This window comes from Aulonocara stuartgranti (genome assembly GCF_965226115.1).
Source record: "Aulonocara stuartgranti genome assembly, chromosome: 23".
In the NCBI taxonomy this organism is placed as follows: Eukaryota; Metazoa; Chordata; class Actinopteri; order Cichliformes; family Cichlidae; genus Aulonocara; species Aulonocara stuartgranti.
Window position 1 is genome coordinate 4219136 of NC_138958.1, and position 16114 is coordinate 4235249.

Here is a 16114-nt window from a genome sequence, read left to right on the forward strand (position 1 = left end):
GCAAAACGGCATATTAAAAACACCTGTTTGATTCCTTCATAGGTCTCAGAATTAACTCATCTGCTACTAGGCCAACTCTAGTATTACGAATACAAAAGATGAATTAATTAAGCCGCAGGTTTAATAATAATGTATAAAAAATCCTGTCAATCTTGTTTGTGTTTCATTTGGATTTCAGCTTTTTCATTAGATTTTGTTTTCTTTTTAGTATACACGGCACTTGTTTGCTTTTCCTACGAACCTTTACAATAAAGGTGAGGGTTCCTTTCAGCTTCTGCGGCATTACGATGCTCTGCACAGTGAAGACAAATCGTGCTTCATTGGACACTCCTACAAGAAAAAACAGACGCTCTCAGCATCAAATCATGGAACTCAACAACTTTAAAAACTCATATAATACAATTTTTTAAGTTGCTGCTTGAATCATCTGTAACTCAGTAAAAAGGATGGACATTTATTCTGAAAAGCCCCACTACAATTACCAGGAAAATGCTTGTTTTATTTTATTTTTTTAGTAAGCCAATATTATAGCAAAGGATAACTATGATGCCCATTTCCAACCCCATATTTTCCATCTTGGGTTATGCTAGACTAGCTTTACATGGTTTAAGTAATACTAATTTATCTTATCCTGGGCCTCAGATAATAATCTGCCTGAACAAAAGAAACAAACAAAAACTCTTTCAGCTCAATTCAACCTCAGTTTAAGCTAACTTACTTCTGATTGGATGCCCCTCCAAAATATGAATACTAAAGATTTGAGGGGGGCTATGGGCTTTTAATTCACAGTCATGGATGGATGGATTCATACACGATTTTTCTTTAGATAATAACTGACCAGGGGGAAGCTGGAAGGGGACGGTAAGGCCATCATGTGGACCTGACCCTTCTGGCCTCTGCAGCTTGGAGTTCAGAGAGTCCAGCACATTGAACTCCATGGATTTGAGGAAGCTGTCACTCTTATTTTCAAAGATGACAGACACCACCACCTGACTGCCATCCTGTAGGTTCCCCTGGATGTCACACACCTTACGGGGAAGAGGGAAAACAAGGAAAGTGCTAAACGTGGATTTTGGAACAGTGAATTACGGTCTCATCTTTCCTCTCTTTTACACAGTGTTAACAAGGCAAATCAGAGTCATTACCCAGATCCAGAGCACACATCACCATTTCCAAGAAGTGAACACAAGGAGATAATCACAAGGACAGAATCATTCTCAGAAACCGAGCGCTGCTGCGCTAGAGAAACATAAATTAGTCTGCCCAAGGAGGAAGGCCTGTAAAGAGCAACGAGACCAGAGAGAAACACATCTAGGACAAAACTTTAACCAATACCTGATCAGCATCCTCCATCATCTTTAAAGAGAGGAAGAGAAAAAGAAATCTGTATATGATAGTTCTTTTTGGTTTTTTTAACTCTAATTACTCCACATGCTGGATCTTGGAAACAACAACGTTTCTCTTTCTCAGCATCTAGAAAGAAATGTGCGCTATAATGAAGCAAGAAAATTATTTTATTTATTGTCTCACTAAAGTAAACAGAAGAACCCAACATGTCGAAATAAAGCAGAATATTTATCACAATCTGGTTCCCTTGGTGCATTTTAATTAACAATGCAAACTATTAGATTGGAGAAGGCATGAGCAGCTTTGGATGCTAAAAATTAAATTCGAAAATTAAATGTTTCCATGGCCAAAATGAGACCGGAATTATTTTAACAAATTGAGAGCAAAACAAATTTCCAAAGCCTGGCATCGCAGTCACCATCACTCACCATCTTGATGTAGGAGTTCTCAGCCAGCAGGCAGTAATTGGACATGGGCTGAAAGGAGAGAAGAGCTCAGGTCAGAGGAGGCGTTCTCAGCCACTAAGCATGCTAACTAGGCAACAGGAGCTCCTACCTAGCTGCTATATAACAAGGAAGGCAGTGTGTGCTGGCAGCAGTAAGTGGGTTTACCCAGTGGAGCTCGGATGAATGATGATAAATTATACTGCCTACATGCGGCTTTGAGTTATTCGTGTCTTTGAGGTCAGTAAGCTTTTGTTTGTCTGTTTTCAATCGAAGAGGAATGACACAAAGATGCCAATTTAATTTTTACTTCACTCATATCATCTCTACTTTAACATCCATCAAATGCTAAAACCAAAGAGTGCTGTACATAATGTTTTGTTGTACGTATCAATATGGTATTGTACATACCTATACATCTATATCATCAATTCCTCATGTATATACTGTATAGTAACCAGTTATCCATCCCCAGCTTGGTAAATGTTTTATTCCAAGATCTTGGCGCACTGCACATTTAAATATGCTATACAAATTGCTATTGTCTGTGTCGTGCTTTTATCAGTAATGTTTCTTATCTATTCTGTTAAGTAAATTGAGAGCAACGAAGAAAAAGAATGAGCCTAATTCTTTGTACGTGTACATTTTGCTGTACCGATTCTGATTTAGGAAACCTAACCCATAGTTTACAAATTAAAAGTAATGATCGGTTAAGTTTAATGTTGTGGTTGTTCGACACTGACCGGCAGAGGCTCCTCCTCCTCGACGGTGCCATTCTGCACAGACTCCTCTCCACCTCCATCGCTGTGGTGGTGATGGTGATGATGCTTCTTTTTCTTTTTCTTCTCCTTCTCTTCCTTCTCTTTTTTCTGCTTCTTCTTCTTGTGCTTGGAGGACTTCTATAGAGAAAAACCAAAGAAGGAGAAGGAGATAAATTTCCTGAAGTGATGTTTAATCGCCATTGAGTGTTAATGCTAATGAAAATAAAACACAAAGTGGCAGAATTACTCCCCCAGAGCCCACAGAAACTGGCAGGTCTGCGACACATCGTTCACACAAATGTATCAGAATTAGAGTTGCCAATTCCCCGAGTCCAGTCGGGGTTATTGTAAACTGGAATCTCAAGCAGTGCTGTCAAACTTTGTTCCTTCCAACTATTGCCTCGTCTGCGTTAACTCACACTCTCCTCCGTCTCGGTGTCTTTGGGCTCCTCGGGCTCAGAGTCGGCCGCTGTGCCAGCAGGCGCCTCGGGCGCTGGGGCTGCTTCTGCTACTGTTACTGCTTCCTGTTCAGATACACCAGCACGCCACCAAATAAACACACAAACAAGAACAACCACAGCGTTTAACACATGCAAAACTTTCTACCACTTCTGTGTTGACATAGGTAAGTGAGGTTAGTGAGTTCACTCAGTCATTCATAAGAGAAGTCATTCATGATCACCTGCAACCTACTGAGCTGAGTGACACCACAAACAAACATCAGGTACAATGAGCCAAGAGTGTTGCATGGAAGAATGCTAAACATGAGCCTATCATGTTTGTATGGACCTCTACACCTACAGCGGTTTTGCTGTACAACTGCTGGATCCACTGCACTAACCAGCTACACTGGGTGCTGCTCGAAACTGAAGCAGGCTGACTGACAAGCTAAATATATGCAACAGTATGATCTGGGACGCTGGTGTGACAGCCAGAACAAAAACAAGCGTTCCACCAAGACATCGATGCATATTACTGGGGCAGCTTTAACTCTTGGGCTGACAGTTCAAATGATTAATAACAGAAATGCCCAAAGGGAAAGTTAAAAGGCCTGACAGATCTGAGCGTACAGTCATGTTACATGTATAGCTAAGGAAACAGTGTGCCTGTTATTCAGTCTTTTCATGGAACAGTCAGGATGAAATAGTGGAGCAACTGGATAGCTTAGCTTATTTAAACAAGCTGGAAATGGTGTGAGAGCACTGTCCTGGCATGACCACAGGCCACATAGATTTAATTTAAAACAACTGAGAAAGTAATTTTCCTATTTTTTTTAAATGAAAGAAAACAGTCATCAAAAAGTCTATTAGTAAAGGTGAAGTTTAGCAGCTGATTTGGGAAATTCTACTTTGTTTTCAAACAGAAACAAAGATAATTATGGCCCCACACTGAAGAGATAATGGAGAGTGGATATTGTGCTCATACAGTGGTGACGTAAGAGGAAAGGACTCTGGGCCAATTTCTGGGGAGCCGTTTACCCCTCTTCCACCACTGCGGTGCTGGTGTCCAACCTAGAACCATGAAAGGCTATCCCAGCAATAACTGTTAGCTGAAGCTCACATATCCTGTCTACCACTAAAATAACTCCAGCTTCTGTTTGGAGTTTGTGTGTGTGTGTGTGTGTGTGTGTGTGTGTGTGTGTACCAGGACCACACTGGTTCAAAGACATATTAGTGACATTTGGTCCATTGTCACTTCTTCAAAAATAAAGAAATCAATAAATAAAGATCACAAAAAACAAAAACAAAACAATAAAAAGTAACAGCACCTGTTCTGACATCATGACTGACACAACACAAGGCAAGAAGAAGTGCGAGACAAATACAGATACATACTGTGTACACACACATGCTAGAAAGCAGAAGGGTGCTGGAAAATGACAGAATATAGTGTTGTGAGCCCTGTGAAAGAGAGGCAGTGTCAAAAGATGCAGAGGGGAGGAAAAAAAAAAAAAAGGAACAACTGAAGGGCAGCAGAGACAGAATGTATGGTTACACCAATGTCTGAGGCAGGTTGATTGAAAACCGTGTCATGAAACTGAACAGATGTGGGCAGGACAGGGTGAGAGAGACAGAAAGAGAGCGAGAGAGAGAGAGAGAAAGAGGGGCGTGACTCAACCTGGGTGTTAGAGGGCACTGGAGCATTTGAGAGCCAGAAATCCAGGTCCGAAACCTAAAAGAGGAAGGGAGGGAGAGGAGCGCGAGGAGGTGAGAGGGGTGAGGGCCAAACAGGTTCTGTGTCTTACTACTATTCATGAAAATGGATACAGAGAATACACTGTCCTGTTTCATGAATAAATCAAGTATTTGGCAAGAGACTGCACAGTCGGCTACGAGGAAACTGATACTTGATCGCTATAGCCGATTGAAAGACAGGCTGGGAAAAAGCAATGGAAGCGCCGAGTTAATGAACATGATAAAACGTGTCTGCTTGCATTTAACCATTTGACAGAATTTGTAGAGCACTCCTTAAGGCAGACCTTCCCAAAGTGTGGGGCCCGCCCCCTAGGAGGGGCGCAGAGCCATTGCAGGGGGGCGCGGTACGAAAAGGAAAAACAAAACAAAAAAAAAACCATTTTTCTTGTAAAACAAAGGGGGACCTAGCAAAAAAGTTTGGGAACCACTGCCTTAAGGTATCCTTTAAGCCATTTTAATTATAATTTTATAGATCTGGTAATTAAAATCAGTGTTTGGATGTTAGATACAAACTGCGGCGCCGCGTAGGAAACATCCTCGGTCCAACATGTTATAAAGGCGTACCTCAGCACTAGTTGAAGTGGGCTGTGCTTCCACCTCCTTCGTTTCTTCCGATTGGACCACGGGCTCTTCTGCTTGACCTCCAAGAAGATCCTCCTCCTTTTCTTCATGTTTGTGTTTTTTCTTCTTCTTCTCTTCTTTGCTCCTCTGTGAAAGCAGGAGAATATATTCCAGTCGGTGTCAGTCATGTTAAGAAATGCAAACACTGAGTCATCAAATTGTGACGGCGCAGCTGACAGCGCACTACTGTTCTCCCCTTGCTCTGAGTGCTCCGTGAATCTGATTTATGACCAGAAGGTGGGAAATGTTTCCAGCATCTTAACCTCACCTTCCTATCCCTCTCTTTATCTTTCTTCTTGTCCCTCTTTTCTTTGCTGCTCTTCTTCTTGGGTTCCTGTGGCGTGGCATTTTCTGCCTCTCCATCCTCAGCAGAGCTTTTTGGAGCCCCCGCTGCACGATGTGACCTGACCGGTAGCTTCTCGCTGTCTGCAAGCGGCCTGCACAAACAAAACATACAGATACATATTTTAACTCTAACTGGGAGGTGATTTTGATCCTCCTGGGCTACATCATCTGAAAGATGCATTCCTTGAGTATTAATTGTTAAAGGTGAACAAGGCATGTAGGGTGCAGCAATCCACCATTCTCAAGCACATGTTCTGCACTGTGAAGCAGCCAGGTCTCATTCAAAGCACAAGACATTCCTCTAGCAGAGCTCCACACGGTCGATCGATCCTAATAACGTCCTCCATACTGAAGTGATAAGAGCTGGTAAACTTACAGTGGGGCAAAAAAGTATTTAGTCAGCCACCGATTGTGCAAGTTCCCCCACTTAAAATGATGACAGAGGTCAGTAATTTGCACCTGAGGTACACTTCAACTGTGAGAGACAGAATGTGAAAAAAAAAATAATCCATGAATCCACATGGTAGGATTTGTAAAGAATTTATTCGTAAATTAGGGTGGAAAATAAGTATTTGGTCACCTCAAACAAGGAAAATCTCTGGCTCTCACAGACCTGTAACGTCTTCTGTAAGAAGCTTTTCTGTCCCCCACTCGTTACCTGTATGAATGGCACCTGTTTGAACTCATCATCTGTATAAAAGACACCTGTCCACAGCCTCAAACAGTCAGACTCCAAACTCCGCCATGGCCAAGACCAAAGAGCTTTCGAAGGACACCAGGAAAAGTATTGTAGACCTGCACCAGACTGGGAAGAGTGAATCTACAATAGGCAAGCAGCTTGGTGTGAAAAAATCAACTGTGGGAGCAATCATCAGAAAATGGAAGACATACAAGACCACTGATAATCTCCCTCGATCTGGGGCTCCACGCAAGATCTCATCCCGTGGGGTCAAAATGATCATGAGAACGGTGAGCAAAGATCCCAGAACCACACGGGGGGACCTGGTGAATGACCTGCAGAGAGCTAGGACCAAAGTAACAAAGGTCACCATCAGTAACACACTACAACGGCAGGGAATCAAATCCCGCAGTGCCAGACGTGTTCCGCTGCTGAAGCCAGTGCATGTCCAGGCCCGTCTGAAGTTTGCCAGAGAGCACATGGATGATACAGCAGAGGATTGGGAGAATGTCATGTGGTCAGATGAAACCAAAGTAGAACTTTTTGGTATAAACTCAACTCGTCGTGTTTGGAGGAAGAAGAATACTGAGTTGCATCCCAAGAACACCATACCTACTGTGAAGCATGGGGGTGGAAACATCATGCTATGGGGCTGTTTTTCTGCCAAGGGGACAGGACGACTGATCCGTGTTAAGGACAGAATGAATGGGGCCATGTATCGTGAGATTTTGAGCCAAAACCTCCTTCCATCAGTGAGAACTTTGAAGATGAAACGAGGCTGGGTCTTCCAACATGACAATGATCCAAAACACACCGCCCGGGCAACAAAGGAGTGGCTCCGTAAGAAGCATTTGAAAGTCCTGGAGTGGCCTAGCCAGTCTCCAGACCTCAACCCCATAGAAAATCTGTGGCGGGAGTTGAAAGTCCGTGTTGCTCGGCGACAGCCCCAAAACATCACTGCTCTCGAGAAGATCTGCATGGAGGAATGGGCCAAAATACCAGCTACTGTGTGTGCAAACCTGGTAAAGACCTATAGTAAACGTTTGACCTCTGTTATTGCCAACAAAGGTTATGTTACAAAGTATTGAGTTGTATTTTTGTTATTGACCAAATACTTATTTTCCACCCTGATTTACGAATAAATTCTTTACAAATCCTACCATGTGGATTCATGGATTTTTTTTTCACATTCTGTCTCTCACAGTTGAAGTGTACCTCTGGTGCAAATTACTGACCTCTGTCATCATTTTAGGTGGGGGAACTTGCACAATCGGTGGCTGACTAAATACTTTTTTGCCCCACTGTATGTCTTAAAAGCCGGAAATTAGGAGTTAGTAGCGTGCACTATAGCCCCCTGTTGGAAAATCTTTATATATATAATATAAAATCTAATATAGATATTATATAAAACCATGCTGTGTCATCAGTCTCCAATTTAAGTAAATTTTCTTTTTTGGTTTTATTCTTTCAGCTTTAAATTCCTAGAATTAAGTAACCTTGCTTTTGTGGTGTCATTTTTCTTTTAGAATTACAATCCAAAAGAAAGACTTCCACATGTGTTTTTGTAAGTAAACATTAATTTATAAGACCAAAACTGTTTACAGCTTGTCCTGCATGATCTCATCAACACATTATTCAAACGATCCACATTCTATCCTTGGCTTAAGGCCACATCTTTTTCCACTGAGGGCAGGCAAAGCGTATCCACTTAAAAACAGCTGGAGACAGTCTGGGGGCATGCCAAGTCTACTAAACTCAGCTGAGCAGATCTAAGAGAAAAGAATTACACTATTGCGTCGAACCGCTGGGATAGGTTTCTAAAAGCATGTTGATGCCGATTGCCCAGTACAAGAAAAAGAAGAGCCAACATGCTTTTAGGAAACTATTCTGGGAATTTAAAGGGTGAAAGATTAAGTCCTGAGAACATCAGCAGCCAGTTCTTATTTTCTTTCTTTCTAGGAAATCATTTTGTTTCCCTTTCTTTAAGGACAGATAAATCAGAACTGCTTGTTCAGAAATAGAGATGCTGATATTTTCAAGAACATTAAAAAAAATAAAAAAGAAGAAGAAGCAGTTTTAAGAGAGGCGGGATACTACAATATCGTTATGCATCACTAGGTCAAATGCTACAACTAAAGAACAGATCGAAGGGAAGAAGAGCAAAACGAGAAAGTGGACATTACAAGCTTCAGATAGGTAAGGAACAGACAGCTATATTAGTTGAAAAGAGCAGGACAGCTACTTGGAAAGCAAGACAGAGAGAAAGACAAAGGTGACCTGTGCACAGTCAGAGGTCAGGCCCTATGGCTGGGGTGCTACTCACCTGCGCGCAGTTGTTTCCAATAAGCTGCCCACACAAAGAGGCAGTAATGGATGTGTGTAGGCACAGAAAAGAGGAAGCAGAAAGCATGAGGAGGAGTGCGAGGAGGGAGAGGGCCGGTCACACTGGCTTTAATGCTGTGACTGGAAAGCTTCAGGAATAAATGCTAAAACTACACTTTCATGAAATGTTTGGAGAGCAACAGTTTTTATCTCTCTGCCTCAGTACACCAAAACAACAGGTTTGAAACAAAAGGATTAAAATGCAACTTTTAGGTTAAATTTGGAGGATTTAAGAAAAATATTAGCATTGACCACAGTGGTCATTTTTATACAAAGTCCTCCATTTTCATCAACTCAAATATAATTGGACAACTTGACATAATTGCAGGGAATCAAAGTTCATGGCTTATTATTTTTTAAAGGCGTTTTTGGCTAATCGTGTGTCTACATTGTGGAGATTAGTGTCCTGCCTAGATGCTGTGATGTGTTTTTTCTTTACCATGGAAAGCATCCTGCGATCATGCACCACTGCTGACTTACATCATGGCCTGGGCCTTTTCATGTTCACAGGTGCTTCATTTTTTTCTGAATGTTCCAAAATGCTGATTTGGCCACTTCTTATGTTCCCACACTCTCTCTAGTAAATTTGTTTTATTTGTGCACGCTAGGTTTGGCTCGATTCATTTGAAATAAGATCCCCTTTGAGAACGGCTTTTGCATTTGAATTTGAATGAACTGCTTCCAAATGCAAACGCTACACTTGGAATCGACTGCAAACCTTTTACATGCTTAATTCAAAAAACAGCCTAAATCTGTCCACAAAACAGCCCCAATGACACAGGACTGTAAATAAGCTACATCTGGTTGTTGATACGATTTCTTTGTTCAACCACTTGAATTTAACCTAAAGTCTGCTTTTCAGTTTGACTTTGATAGATTCCTTTCAAACAGCTCTCTGTTGAACTCACTATTCAGTTATTTTCTGACATAACTGGACTTCAAACTAGAAATCCTCCAGCTTTAAAACAAGGTACACAACACAAACAACAACTTTGGGTGGAAAATCTTAAATTTCAGTGCCTGGCAGACTAGTTTAGATATAAAAATGATGACTTCAGCATCTTCAAAATCAGCAGTTAAAGTGATGAAGGTCGAACACATGTAAAATAAAACTCACTTGTCCAGGTCGATGTCCAGGGCTTTGTGAGGGTCATTGGGGTCTTTGTCATCGTCATCGCTGGGTAAGGCATTCTGTAGGACAAAACAAGAGATTAGCTGAGCTACTGACTTCCAGTGATCTTTGTGATGATACAGTAAAAATATATTTATAAAAAACTGAGTGAAAATGATTTTCCTTGAACATGTCAGTGTAAAATAATTAACATTAACTAAATTAAATAATAAAGTAATAAAACTTTCAACACTACATAGAAAGAAGGACCAGGCGGAAAAAGAAGGCTTCAACAACAACTTACAGAATGTTTTAAACTTAGTATTTATAAAAAGTCTTCTTCCATTGATGTCACCACATGCCTACCTCTGGCATCTCCTCTGTAACAATGTCGACCACATGTGCAGGTGTGATGTCCTCCTCGCTCTCTGGGCCTGAGTCGTGTTTCTTCCCTCGCCCACTGCGTTTTTCTTTCCTCTTCTTCTTCTCCTTCTTCTTTTTCTCTGCTCTCTCTTTCTGCCGACGCTCCTCCTCTAGTTTAACGTATTGGTCAGACATAGGCAGACCTGTGGGGTGGGAGGGAGTTGTAGCTAAGGGTAACGTTGATAATTTTCAGTATACGAATAGAAAAATTGTGACACAACAGTATGTTTGCAAGTAAGGCTGCACTTAGATTCAGGTGAAGTTATGATAGTTATATTGGGGTTCCTTTTTTTAGTTTTTGTAGTAATATAAGGATTGCGTGTCCCACCTGGGACTTTGAGAGGCACGCTGAGATCAATCTGCACGACTGGGATGTGTTCCACTCCTGGAGCTTCCTGGTACACCTACACATAAAAGAATTCATCTCAAAAAGGGTTTTGCCATACATGAGCGTAACTACTTTTACTAAATACCCTGTGCAGTGAAAATGACTACCAACACAAAGTAATTACTGAAGACGGTGAGCATACCTTCTGAGAAGATGGAGAGGCCTTGATGTAGAATGGGTTGTTGGCTTGCTCCTGCTTTCTGGCTTCTCTCCTCTTGTAGTGGAAACAAGAAATATAATATGAATTCACGAACAGCCTACGTCACTTACAGCATGAGCTGGGATCCAAGGGGGAAGCTAGATTTACTAACTGTGAGTCTGAGGAGATTAATATTGATTCTGAGTCAATGGCAACTTTAATAAACAGTCACAGACCATTTTATCACATATGTTACCGTTCATTTAAAATAAATAAATAAATAAAAAATAAATAAAAAAAATCAATGATGAAAAAACCTGAAGGCTTTGGCATATAACAACATTTAAAGTAATGTACCGAAACAATAAATAATTCATATCCAAGACTAGAAACAGTGCTGGCAGCATCGTCGGTCTGTCACTTTCTAAAACTAAGATCAAACCTTACAATTCTGCTTCAAAGTCTTGATGCGCGTCTATGACTGCTACAGATCAGAAGAAGTGCACACGGTGGGATTTCCTACTGTTGGAATTAGTGCTTACAGGACCGGATTCGTCCAATCTGCAGACAGTTTCCTCCCCAACCTCAAACCTCTGTCTTAGGTGGCAGAAGAGCCACAGAGCAACACTCAGAACAAAATTAATTCAGATACGAAAAGTTATTTCAGAGGGGAAGATGGAAAACCAAATGTCAATTTCCCCTGATAAAGAAAGCACAAGTCCAACTGGTTTTAAGGCTTTTTTAAGGGAAACCCATCTGCTGAGGTGGCATTAACATGTAGTGACTGCAGGGCCAACATCTCTGTTCCTCTTTTCCTCCATGATCACTTTAAACCATACTCTACTCTTTCTATTAGTCAGCACTTTGTAAAAGAAAACGGTATGAAAATGATGAGACTTTTACTAATCCTGTCCGTTAAAACAACAACAAAAAAGTCAGAGTTGTGTACCGTTTTTGTTCTATGTTCCATCAGTTAAAATTGAGAAGTTGCTTTGAAACTATTTCTTACTCATGGTGGCAATTTTTTCAGCTGACATTATAAAAATTTCAGTAACAACACAAAAAGGTTAAACACCTCAAATGTTACAAGCTAAAACAAAAAACTAATTTGGACATGGAGTCCTGGATCATAACTGCTCTTTGCAGTTTATCAATGATACAAAGACCAACCTACGCACCCTTGCCAGCTCTTTCTCGTCCACCTCTGTGTGACGGGGGCGTGAGTGTTTGGGCTCCTCCTTGGTAAAAATAGCCTTGGGTTGCTCATCCTCAGACTCGCTTTCAGAAGGAGGCTCATTGATCCAAGCATCCAGGTCCAGCCTACACACACAAACATGGTTGTTGTATTCCATTATGAAAAACTCAAAAGCAGACACATGCAGCATAAATGCTGAAACGTTTTAGTTACTCTTGCTGCTACACCTCAAAGGTGAGAAACAAAAACACTGCATTTTAAGCAAAAAGATTATAAACTGTAAAAATATGTGATATTGCAGTTTTGTTTTGTTTATCTCATGTGCTGAGCCAACGTACCCTTCGGGAACAGGCACTTTCTTCTGTGCCTTTGGAGCTACAGGATTGAGTTCTCCAGCAAACAACGCGCTGACTTCTTCTGCTACTTCTATATCCTTCTGCTGCAGTTTCTGGATGTATTTAACTAGCTGCAGGATGCAGGACGCCTGAGGAAAAAGGAGAGGAACTGTAGATTGCAGGTATTTATCCGATTTGTATGCAGTAGGTAACCTTGTAATCTGTGAAGCATTAAAGGTCAGGCTCTGTAAGGACTCTGGCTCTTTCAGTCTTCATTTATCTTACCCTCTCCTGCACCTCGAGGTTAGCACTCTGGACAAACAGTGGTAGCCTGTCTATCATCATCTGGCTGGTTTCCTGTGCAGCTGTGCTGTCTGTGTTCCCCTCTTGGTTCTTCAGGATGGTGGCAAACAGCTTGGCTGCATTCTGCACATATACAGCCTGGATGTGACCAGGTAGGGTCGCGACCTTAGGACGCAGCATGGCCTCCAAAGTCTGCACGGGATTCTCCAGGTGTCTAAAACGAGGGGAAGATTTCTGTTATTTCAGGTTTGGTACTCTCAACCCTCAGGAAGGTTCCCAAACAGATACAGCAGTACAGTGTTTGGGTTACACACATTTGTGACTGTGCAAAATAAATACACACAACACACTACATACTACATATTATATGACTGCATTAACTCTGTCCTGACTCATCTGCGCTTACAGAGTAAAACGGTATTTGCTCTGTCTCTTCTGTTTGCCAAACCTTTAGCGTCAGGCAGAGAGTTTAAATATACCAACTATACTGACTACTTCTAATGACTTACTCTGAGAATTCCCCACAGATCCAGGCTGCAGCATACAACACTTCACAGATGCCGTTTCTCTGCATGTTGCCTGTCAGCAGGTGGGCGTTGTCCAGCAGGGTAGCCATCTGGGCAACAGCAAAGACCCGGATGGCTTTGACTCGTATGGCCACATCCAGCATCTGAGAGGCAATGAGGTGGCCGTGCCGTGTGCCCTCTAGTCGGGTCAGCTCTACTAGGATACTAATGTACCTGTTGGGCAGACATGGAGAGGGCGTGTATATAACTACAACAAACAGCAAATGTAAAGCAAACTGACACACCTCAGAGTGAAGCACAGGACAGTGCTGCTGGTAAACTAACCATTCAAAGTTGGTGATATACTGGTAGTTGCTCTGACTGCAGATGTCAATGATTTTTGTGAGCAGTTCATCTCTGTAGGTGGTTCCTTCGGCTTTGTCTACATGTATCATCAGCTTCTTTACGATCTCCATCAAGTTCTTCTTGGACACCTGCAAAGAGCAGAACCCACAAGTGACCACAGAGAATTATTACTTTACTAGATCAAACAGCACCATTTGCAGAGTTCTACAGTTGGCAGTAACAGTTTACGGTATCTATTGTACTTGACACTTTAGTGTGTGAGTGCTAGCAAAGCCGTTTTATTATACCGAGCTACAGCAAAGTAGTTACAGCGAAAGTTCTGTTTTTTGTATTGCATTGCACCGTATTCTTTAGAATAGACTGAAACAAGCATAATCCGGATCTAAAAATATTCAACATTAGTTTTCGTGAACACTGAATAAAACAAAAGTCAAAAGTTTGGCTGCATACCATGCCATAGAGCAAGTCCAGAGCTCTCAGACGGATGGACTCATCCTTGTCATCCAGACACTGGAGAATGAGGTCTTTATGAGACTGCACTGATTTGGGGTGGGTCTTCAGGATCTTTGACATCGCCAGCAGGCCCAAATACTTCACTACAGAAATACGCAAAAACACGCTACCTTAGTGTAGTTAAAAAAGGACACACAACAACCCTTGAAATCTCCACACGTTACCAAGTATATTTTGTTCACCTTGCTATATGCCATCACTCTTAAACCTGATTAGCTTTACATTACTGTGACTGCAGTAATAATCATATGTATGTAATAACTTTAATACACTATGAACTCTTTCTATGCTCATCTTCACTTCGCTAATCTATAAAAAATATAAATCACACAGCAAAAACAAAAATAAATTAAAACAGGAAATAAACACAAAACACACAAAAAGATGGAAAGGACATACAAACACGCACACGGGACAACACACACTGGGACACAGTCTTGTTTTGCTTTATCCTTTCTCATACCCCTGGCAGCTCATTCCCCCCCCCCCTCTCAGGTTCTGTGATCAATAAAAGGGTGTTATACTGACCTTGGATCAGTGAAGCTGATCACTGCAGTGCTTAGATTAGAGAAGTGACCACTGATGTGGACTTGTGGAAGTTCAGTGATGTGCTGAACAAGAAAAAGCTACACACATTTTTGAGACATATTTCTTTTAACCTATGGTTTTAATTGTGACCGTTTTGGTTGCTAGCATGTTGCCATGGTCGCCCTTATTTTGCATGGAAGAGGCAGAAGAAGATGGTAAAGCACAACTTTTACTTTGAAGGTGAAAATTCTCCATTTTCAGCTGGCATTGCATTTTTGAAGACTCATTTAAGCTCACCAAGTATTTATCAATAACATTTATAATTAATATTAATAACTATTATCATCATTATTATCATTATTATTATTATTATTATTATTATTAATGCTGCCAACCCTGACTGGTTGGCAATAATAACCCAATAATGATACATGCCTAAATGTGACTGAACCCTTAGTTACCTGCACTCCATCTAATGGCATCATCACCAAAAAGTATGTGACCTGACTTTTACTCAGTCCTAATTCAACAAGTGTTCTACATGAATTTACTCAGGGCTTTTAAGTGGGCCCTGAGATTAAATACTTTACCAGTTAAGCATCGTCACAAGGGAATCGCTACATATTTACGGCTTTACTCACTGATGTTTTGGAAAGTTTTATACCCAAGTATAACTGTGAAACGAAACAGGGGCACAGCAGTGATCAATGAAAGGATAAAACATTGAACCACAGGTTCACAGTCTACTCTATTAAGGCCATGTCCACACTAATAAGTTTTCCTTTTAAAAAGCATGACTTTATGCCTTTGAGTACTCACTATTACAGTGATTTAGGACTGATATGGGAAACATTTTAGAGTGGATGTAGCCTATGACCAGGAGTCTACAATTTACTTTACACACGCACAGTTATCTACGTTTTAAGATCCAGACAACTCGAATACCCGAATGTAGAAATCTAAGCTCCAAATGGCTGTGTGCAAAGAGAATGTAATAACAACTTATAGTATAACAAATTTAAGCCCCTCTAGAGTGAAGCAAAGAAAATATTTTTAAAAAATTAAAATTGGGTACTTTTTTGTGTCTATTCTGTTGGAGACCGGGTGGATGTGACTTAAGTGCAATGGTATTCCAAGCAGGACGCCCAATTGAGAGTGAAAAGGTAGTAATGTTCGAGTTATCCAGAGTCAGGAGGTCTATGTTATTGTCGTCTAAAAGGGTGGACTGTTCCATAGTCAAAAACACGCAGACAATGAGAAAATGACACACTGCAGGCATTGACAGAGGGCTCACAGTTCTGGTCCGAGTCTTCTATCAGGATTCGCAGTTTCTGCACACAGAGCTGTGGGGGAGACAAAAAACAGAGAGGGAGAGGGACAGATCTGTTATCACCACGGAAAACCTTTCCACACCAGGAACTTTGTGAGACTTTCTGGCCTGTCTGATGGCTGCTGTGTTTCTACTTAAGCTATGTTGGATCAGACGGCATGCACTGTGATTCAACTGGAGTGGAAAGGGTTAAAAATCTGCAAC

General features: G+C 41.3%; 1 protein-coding gene across 5 annotated transcripts in view; it reads right to left on the minus strand.

Moving 5' to 3' along the window:
- ap3d1 (adaptor related protein complex 3 subunit delta 1) overlaps positions 1-16114 on the minus strand; it is a 28139-nt gene that overhangs the window by 3553 nt on the left and 8472 nt on the right. Inside the window, exons 11-31 of one of the 5 annotated variants that reach the window (XM_082523378.1) lie at positions 15875-15923; positions 13990-14135; positions 13519-13667; positions 13177-13407; positions 12650-12881; positions 12368-12513; positions 12013-12154; positions 10838-10909; positions 10636-10711; positions 10251-10450; positions 9891-9964; positions 8715-8738; positions 5636-5804; positions 5311-5454; positions 4670-4723; positions 2971-3075; positions 2534-2689; positions 1776-1823; positions 1336-1356; positions 839-1028; positions 242-330 (exon numbers count right to left, since the gene is read on the minus strand). In XM_082523378.1, coding sequence (XP_082379504.1) covers positions 242-330; positions 839-1028; positions 1336-1356; positions 1776-1823; positions 2534-2689; positions 2971-3075; positions 4670-4723; positions 5311-5454; positions 5636-5804; positions 8715-8738; positions 9891-9964; positions 10251-10450; positions 10636-10711; positions 10838-10909; positions 12013-12154; positions 12368-12513; positions 12650-12881; positions 13177-13407; positions 13519-13667; positions 13990-14135; positions 15875-15923 — 2517 coding nt within the window. The remainder of the gene's footprint in view (positions 1-241; positions 331-838; positions 1029-1335; positions 1357-1775; positions 1824-2533; positions 2690-2970; positions 3076-4669; positions 4724-5310; positions 5455-5635; positions 5805-8714; positions 8739-9890; positions 9965-10250; positions 10451-10635; positions 10712-10837; positions 10910-12012; positions 12155-12367; positions 12514-12649; positions 12882-13176; positions 13408-13518; positions 13668-13989; positions 14136-15874; positions 15924-16114) is intronic. The other 4 variants (XM_082523381.1, XM_082523379.1, XM_082523380.1 and 1 more) reach the window with 4 other exon arrangements.